The sequence below is a fragment of the Penaeus japonicus genome, unplaced genomic scaffold (assembly GCF_977035675.1).
Source record: "Penaeus japonicus unplaced genomic scaffold, GWHDUDI00000001_assembly GWHDUDI00000019, whole genome shotgun sequence".
NCBI lineage: Eukaryota > Metazoa > Arthropoda > Malacostraca > Decapoda > Penaeidae > Penaeus > Penaeus japonicus.
In genome coordinates this window covers 25,549,340-25,559,339 of record NW_028234421.1, presented here as the reverse complement: position 1 = coordinate 25,559,339, position 10,000 = coordinate 25,549,340, and the positions used below count along the sequence as shown (strand labels likewise).

The window sequence follows — 10,000 nt, the reverse complement described above, 5'->3', positions numbered from 1 at the left end:
AAAGAGTCAGTCAGAGAGAGAAAGAGAGAGAGACCGAGTCAGAGAGAGAAAGAGAGAGAGACCGAGTCAGAGAGAGAAAGAGAGAGAGACCGAGTCAGAGAGAGAAAGAGAGAGAGACCGAGTCAGAGAGAGAGAAAGAGAAAGAGACAGTGAGAGAGAAAGAGAAAGAGGCAGTGAGAGAAAAAGAGAAAGAGAAAGAGTCAGTCAGAGAGAGAAAGAGAAAGAGTCAGTCAGAGAGAGAAAGAGAAAGAGTCAGTCAGAGAGAGAAAGAGAAAGAGTCAGTCAGAGAGAGAGAGAGAAAGAGTCAGTCAGAGAGAGAAAGAGAAAGAGTCAGTCAGAGAGAGAGAGAGAGAGAGAGAGAGAGAGAGAGAGAGAGAGAGAGAGAGAGAGAGAGAGAGAGAGAGAGAGAGAGAGAGAGAGAGAGAGAGAGAGAGAAAATTGAGTGTGAAAACAGACAGAGAGACAGACAGATACTGGCATACACACACACAGATAGACAAATGCAGACAGACAGATAACAGACACACAGACAGACAGACAATTCATCTGATAAACACAACCGTAAAGATAAGACCCAGACAGGATTACAAATCGAGCTTCCTTTCAAGCAACCAGCAATACACAGGATGAGCTTTTAACTCCTTACATGGGCTAAGATGGAGAGAACCCTGTCTAGGAGGAGAAGGACAGGAAATAGTCTGATAATGTGAGGTTGGCACACCAGGCATATCCCGACCACTAGTTCCTTAGGTGGGAGCGAGTTGCCATACAGGGAATTCTGTGGCTGGATGTTTTTCCCCTAGCCTCCCTCTAGCATGTGTGTGATTTATAATAAGTTTCATTGTCAGAGTTGTGGCATGGGGTAATTTTTTTTTTCTTTTTTTTCCTATATTGGAATGCAGAAAAAAAATATGAGAATGAATGTGGTTGTAGATTGGTGGATTTTCTAGCATGGGATGAGAGAGTGGTGTTTCCTGAACCCTAACCAAGAACCATCCAAGTGTGGTACTTCCCCTTCAGCAAGAAAGGTGTTTTGCAGGGTCTCACTTGCGTGGACGTGCTCACAGCTCTTGGACACGTCTTGTTATATGGGTGTGTGCATGGTATGTGGATGCTTTTTAAATTCATGTATACGTATATGTGTGTGTGTATATGTATATGTATATGTATATGTATATATATATATATATATTATATATATTTATGTATGTATGTATATATGTATATATGTGTGTATACATATGTATATATGTATATATGTGTGTATACATATGTATATATGTATATATGTGTGTATATATATATATATGTATATATGTGTGTATATATATGTATATATATATGTATATATATGTATATATGTGTTTATATATATGTATATATGTGTTTATATATATGTATTTATAAGTATATATGTGTTCTATATATATGTATATATGCTGTGTAAATATACATATGTATTATATGTGTGTATATTATAAAATATGTATATATATGAATATATATGTGTGTTAATACTATTTGTATATATGTATATATGTATGTATATGTATCTATATGTATTATGTGTGTATATATGTATATATATATATATATATAAATGTATATATAATGTTATATATGTGTAATATATATATGATAATGTTATATATGTGTTTATATATATGTATATATATATGTGTATATGATATGGTATATATATATGTGTATATATATGTATATATGTGTTTATATATATGTTTAGATGTGTGTTTATATATGTGTGTGGTGTGTATATGTTTATATATTTGTTATATATATGAATATATATATATGTAATATATATGTATATATATGAATGATATATATGTATATGTTTATATATGTATATATATGTGTTTATATAGGTATATATATATCGGTATTTATATAGGTATATATATATTGGTATTTATATAGGTATATATATCTATATATGTATTTATATATGTATATATATGTATATTATATATGGATATATATATATATGTGTATATATGTATATATATGTTGTATATATTATATTATATATTATAAATATATATATACATATATATATATAATATATTTATATAATATTTATATATTATTATATATATTTATATATATATAGATATATATACTAGACAGCTCGATTATATATTTCTCGGGACATGAAAGATATGTGTGCGATGCTAATCCCATCCACTCGCGGCGCTCGAGGTTCGTCGATGCTTTTGAGATGTTTGATTGTTGTGAGAGAGTGTGTGTGTGTGTGTGAGGGTGTGATTGAGTGTTGTGAGGGTCTGGGAGTGTGGGGGTGAGTGGTTGTTAGTGGGGGTGTGAGTTTGGTGTATTATTGTGTTGAGTGAGTTATAGTTTGTGAGTGATTTTAGTTTGAGTGTGTGTGGTGGGGGTGTGTGGGGTGGAGTGGGTTTAGTTATGTTTTGATTTGTTTGAGTGGGATAGATATGTATGGTTGTGTGAGTTTAGAGGATGGGATTTATATGTAAGAGAGATGATATAGATTGGATAGAGATAGATTTTATATATATGTTATAGATGTTAGAGTTGATTATTTATATATGTTGTGTTATATGTATAGTTATGTTAATAGATTATTTATATGTATTATATGTATATTATGTATATTATATATATAGATATGTATATTATGTTATATATGGATATTATATGTAAATATTTATATATATATTTTTAATATATATATATATATTATATATATATATATATATATATGTATATATATATATATATATTATATATCTATCTATATATTATCTATAAATATTGAAACAGAAATTTTGTGATTATATTAATAAATTTAATATTAAAATCAATTAAAATGTTTATTTTTTAAACTCAGTCTAATCCACAACATCTTATAATTCTCAAAAAATAAATTAAAAATAAAAAAAAATATCATAAAAATCCAATTATAGATACTTTCAAAAAAAAATTATATTCACCACCACCAACACACAACAAATAAAAAAATATACCATTAAACAATCCACTCACACAAATCCATTTAAATTTTTTTAATATTTAATTGCAAACCTAACAATATTAAATATCTACAATTCATAAAACAACAACAAAATCATATACACACCCCTAACATCATCAAACAACCTCTAAAATCACCCAAATTCTTACACTCCTACTTCATTAAATAAGAAATACCCCAATTACAGCTCCCTGGTATAATTTCTAAACCTGTATGTTGCTGGAGTATAGATCAGACACTCACTGATTGCAATCGTGGAACCAGTCTTTCTCGTGTCTCTCTTCATTACGGGAAAGTTAGGCAAGTTATGTAATGTATAATCTCATGGTCGGCACTTCCGAGTGATCGATAAGCCGCGATGTTATAGATGCATTGAAGGTTTGTGAAGCAGTGGTATCTCTGGACTTTGCAAATAGATAGGTTGTGGAAAGTAATATCAAGTAACTATTTACTAACAGGTTTTGTATGAATGAACACCACAGTTGCCGTACCTGTTTTCATTTCATTGATCAGGCCTGTCTCAATTGTTGATTTATATATATATTTATATATATATATATGATATATATCTCACATGAGTATATATAATCTATATATAATATATATAATATCAAAAGAATTATATATATATATATAATATATATATATAACTATATATGAATATATATATATAAATAACGTATATATATACGTATGATCACGAGCGTATACGTAGCATATATTCATGATAAATATATATATATATATATAGATATAAGCTCAATATATGAATATAGTACCTTTATATCTGATATACTGAATATATATACAATATATATATGAACCCCCCAATATTAATTAATTATATATATAGAATATATACAGATATATATACTTACGACACGTATATATATATGATCATAATAGAATATATATTATGAATATGCGGGACTGTCGAGTACGGCGCGGATATATATGCAAACACACTAAAATATTATGGAATATATTAATATAATATATATAATGAATATAGGATATATATATATATATATAGTATGATATATGATATATCATGAATGAATATATATATATGGAATGCTATATATATGAATATATATATTTGAATATATATATATGAATATATATATATATGATCATATGTATATATGAATTAATATATATAATATAATATAATATATATTATGAATATATATATATATACGTATATATATTATGAATATATATATATGAATATATATATATAGTATATATATGAGATATATAATCATACTATATATATATATATTATATATATATATATACGATATACTGCGTATATACGAATATATATTCATAAAGTATAGATATATATATGAATGAGTATATATATATATATAGATATATATATGAATATATATATATATATATATATTATATAGTTATATAATTTTTTTTTTTTTATATGAATATAGAATATATATATGACTATATAGTTTATATATAATATAGTATAATATATATAATGATATATGAAATATATATATAATCTATATTAAAGTATATATATATTATATATATATATTTATATGTTATATATATATATATATAAGTTTAGAGTGTATATATTAATTAGTTTATATATATATTTAATATGGATATATATATTTATATACTAGTATATAAACTGTTTTAATATATTATATATATATATATAACTAGTATATAAAAAATAGATATGTATATATATATGTATATAGTAAATGTATATAAATATAATATATATGCATATCGAATATATATATATATATATATATTATCATTACAATATACATTATATTTATATATACATAGTAAAATATATATGAATAGTGTATGTAATTGTATGTAGTTATTAATATTTATGGTATATATGATATGTATATGTATGTGTTATGTATATATATATATATGTATATGTATGTATATATATAACGTATATATATATATATATATATATATATATAATATAGTATATATCTCATGATATATATACTTTATACATATATATTTATTATATATATATAATTTTATATATATACATAGATTATCATATATACAAGCTACTACCGATACGCATATATATGTATATAATGTGTAAATATATATATAGAATATATATATATATATATATATAATATATATTATATATATGATTGGATAGATGCGATAACATCGACAAGCATACGCAGCCTTTTCCATAGTTACGCTTTCCCGATACATAAATCTATATATATATTAAGGCAATAGAAGGACTTACAACAGGATACAAATATATATGTATAGAATATATATTAATGATGTATATATATATATATATATAAATTTGTACATAGATATGTATATATAATCTATATATTTCTTCTCCCCCTCTCCTCCCCATGGTCCTTTTCCTCTTATCACTTCATTGCCCTCAATTGTTCCTCTCTCCTTCCTCTTCTCCTCCTTATCCCCCTCCCCCCTCTCTCCTTCCTCTTACCCTTACCTCTCCCTCCTGTCTCTTCCTTATCATCCCACTCCTTCTCCCTCCCTCCCTCCCTCCCTTCCTCCCCTCCTCTCTCTGTAATGATGGCCTGAGGCTGTTGTACTGTTATAATGGCCCAGGTGTCTACGGCTGAGGAACCAGGCTGTCCATTGTAACCCTTCTAGATGATGACACATGATCTTGGCTGGAAACTGTTGCTGCTTTGGCTTTTGTTATTCCTGTTTTATTGTGTGTGTGTGTTGTGTATGTTTACATGTACAGTATATCTATATATCTTTATATACATATCTCTATCTATCTATCTTTATGGATATATATATATATATAGATATAGATATATATTATATATATATTTATGTATTTATATATATATACATTATATATATGAATATGTAAATGCATATGTATATATATTTATATATGTATAAATATATTTATTTATATATATATGTATACATATGTATATATATGTATATGTATATATATGTATATTTATATATTTATATATATATGTATATGTACATATATATGTGTATATATGTACAATATATAATTATATGTTATGTTATATCATATAGATATAAACTGAGCTTATATATATTCAGAGCGTACATACGTATATTATATATATATATATTGTATATATAGAATTACACATGCATAGTACAATATACGTATATATAGATACATTATATATAACACGAGTATACATATATAACGATTATACATATATATACATATAATGATATAATACATACTACATACTAGTATACAGTATATATACATATACATTATATCTAAATAAGTAAATAAATATATATCTATCTAGTACATATATAAGAATATATATAACATATGCATTTACATATTCCATATGTAATGTCGATTATATCTATATATGTATGTATGTAGTATATGTATATATATAAATATGTATATAAGGATATATATACATGTATGTATGTAAACGTTATGTATGTATTTAATGTATGTATATATGTATGTTATATTATATGTATGTATAAACGTCTTTGTGTATGTATATTTGTATATATATATACATATATTATACATTACATATATACATATATATAAAAATGCATATGCATATTATATGGTATATATATTTATATAAAAAAAGTATATATGTAGATAGTGTATATATATATATATATATTATATTTACATATATGTATTATATATATACGATATTTAAATGTATATGTCCTATAAGTATATATATATATATACATATACTTATATGTATACATATGGTATGTATATATATTAATATATATATATTATTATATATAATGTATATAGAAGTATATGTATATATTTTTATTTATTACACTATACATAGATAGGTACATATAATGTAGCGATACTAGAATGGCGTATATATATATCGTGTATAGTATATGTATCGAATATATATATCTGAATATTATATATAGATATATATATATGTAATATACATATATATATATTATATATATATATAGCTTATAGTATTATATTGTATATATAATATGTATACTTATATTGTATATATATATGTATATAATATATCTATTATGTATATATCATATATGATATATATATATATACTATATATTTATATATATAGTGACACACTATATATTAAATATGTATATATATAACTATTCGTATATATATATATACATATTATTAAATATATATAGAGCTATATATATAGCTATATAAGACGTATATATATATATATATTGAATATATATATAATGTTTATATGATATTAATGTCTGCATATAGGTATAGATACAAATATGCTTTTATCAAATTGAGTTTCTAACAAGAATCCTTGACTAATGAAAGTCTTCTTCACTTGACCCAGCAGGCCAAAATGCCGAGTTTCAAGAACAGTGCCGAGTGTGCGGGATGGCCACAGGATGTAGGTATCCTGGCCCTGGAGGTGTACTTCCCCTCAGATTATGTGGACCAGACAGAGCTGGAAGTCTTCGATGGGGTGTCACAGGTATGGCAGAAGGGGGGTTTTGAGTCTTCGTCATGTCCTTTTTTTTCTGTAGTCTGTGCCCCAGATTAATTGCCCCTCTTTTCTCTATTCTCTCGTGGAGAGAGGATCTCTCTTATCATCTATTTTTTTCGCTCTCTAGTATCTCTCTCGCTCATCTCTCTGCTCTCTCTCCGTCTCTTCCTCTCTCTCTCCTCTCCGTGCCGTCTCTCTCTCTCTCTCTCTCTCTCTCTCTCCCTCCCCCCCCTCCCTCCCCTCCCTCCCTCCCTCACCTACCTTCCCTCCCTCCCTCCCTCCCTCCCCCTCCCCCTCCCCCTCCCTCCCTCCCTCCCTCCCTCCCTTTCCTTCTCCCCTCTCTCCCTCTCCGTCTCCCCTCTCTCCCTCTCCCTCTCCCCCCTCTCTCTCTCCGTCTCCTCCCTCCCCCCTCTCTGTATCCTCCCTCCCCCCTCTCTCTCTCCCTCCTCCCCTCTATCCCCCCCCCCCCCCCCCCACCCCCACCTTTCTCTCTCCCCCGCCCCCCTCTCTCCCCCCCTCCCCCTCTCTGTCTCTCCCCCCCCCCCTCTCTCTCCCTCCCCCTCTCTCCCTCACTCTCCCTCCCCCTCTCTCCCTCACATGTATACATATATACATATACATGTATGTATATATGTATATATGTATGTATATCTATATGTATGTATATCTATGTGTATGTATATTTTATATATATACATATATATACATACATATATATACATATATATAAAAATGCATATGCATATATATATATATATACATACATATATATATATATATATATATATATATATATATTATTCTATATATATATATTTCTATGTATATATATGTATATTTCTATTATATATAATATATATTATCTTTTGTATATTAATATATATATATATATTTATTTACGTATATATATTTATATATATATATACATACATACATACATATATATACATATATATTCATATATATACATATACATATATCTATATAAGTAAATAAATATATATCTATATATATACATATATAAATATATATATATACATATGCATTTACACTCTCCCTCTCCCTCTCCCCCTCTCTCGCACCCTCCCCTCTCTCCCTCACCCTCTCTCCCTCACTCTCCCTCACTCTCCTCTCCTCTCCCCCTCTCTCCCTCACTCTCCCTCCCCTCTCTCCCACTCTTCACTCTCCCCTCCCCTCACTCTCCCGAGGCTACGCCCCTCTCCCCCTCCCCCTCCCCCTCCCCCTCACTCTCCCTCTCCCCCTCCCCCTCCCCCTCACTCTCCCTCTCCCTCTCCCCCTCACTCTCCCTCTCCCCCTCACTCTCCCTCTCCCTCTCCCTCTCTCCCTCACTCTCCCTCTCTCTCCCTCTCTCTCCCTCTCTCTCTCTCTCTCTCTCTCTCTCTCTCTCTCTCTCTCTCTCTCTCTCTCTCTCTCTCTCTCTCTCTCTCTCTCTCTCTCTCTCTCCTTCTCTCTCCCTTTTTCTGCCCCTTTCTCCCTCTTTGCCTCTCCATTTCAGGTCCTCACACTTTGTCATTCGTTCTCGTGCTCATTTTCTTTTTATTTCTGTCACTAACAGCATTACACTTATTTTGTCACTTTGCTTATCAAAAAAGAAAAAAAAAAAAAGAAAAAGAAGAAAAGAAAGGAAATATATATTTATGAATATATCTACAATTACTGGGAACAACCTCCATTTGTTTTCAGGGAAAGTACACCATTGGGCTCGGCCAGACAAAGATGGGCTTCTGCTCCGACCGTGAAGACATTAACTCCCTCTGCCTAACAGTGCTCTCACGCCTTATGGAACGGACTGGGGTTGGTAAGGGATGACGTGCTGTATTGGGGGGTTGCAGGGGGGGTGGGGGGTTGATGGGCATTCAGGGTGCTGATTCCCTGTGTAGTGTTGAGACTTTATTTGATTTATATATATAATCGTTATTTATATGTTCATTTATTCATTTTTTCTTTTATTTTTATTCTTTTTCCTAGGTATAAGCTTTTTGAAGTGTAAATTTTTTCCTTTTCAGCCGGAATATTTTGGGCTTTGTTTTTGGTTCAATGTAGTTTGTCTCGAATCCTTCCATTTATATACGGATGTCAACAGGGTATGAGAACATTGGCCGACTGGAGGTTGGGACAGAGACCATCATCGACAAGTCCAAGAGCGTGAAGAGCGTGTTGATGCAACTCTTTGAGGACTCTGGCAACACTGACATTGAGGGCATTGACACCACCAACGCCTGCTATGGTGGCACGGCTGCCCTCATCAATGCCGTCAACTGGGTGGAGTCCAGCTCTTGGGATGGTAAGATGAGGAGGATGATGTGATGGTTTTAGATGGTGATGAGAACAAAGTGATGATGATGAATTTCGGTTCCTTGGTGATTTTTGTTAGGTATTTCTCTGCACTTCTGAAATTTGGAGTTTATCAATTGTTTTTCTC

General features: G+C 29.6%; 1 protein-coding gene across 1 annotated transcript in view; it reads left to right on the top strand.

The window, feature by feature from the left end:
* Positions 1–10,000, top strand: part of LOC122255766 (hydroxymethylglutaryl-CoA synthase 1) — a gene marked incomplete at its 3' end in the record, with an annotated part of 19,066 nt that overhangs the window by 3,957 nt on the left and 5,109 nt on the right. The window contains 3 exon segments of the mRNA XM_043020044.2: positions 7,408–7,545; positions 9,262–9,376; positions 9,662–9,862. Of these exon segments, the coding sequence (XP_042875978.2) occupies positions 7,414–7,545; positions 9,262–9,376; positions 9,662–9,862 (448 nt within the window).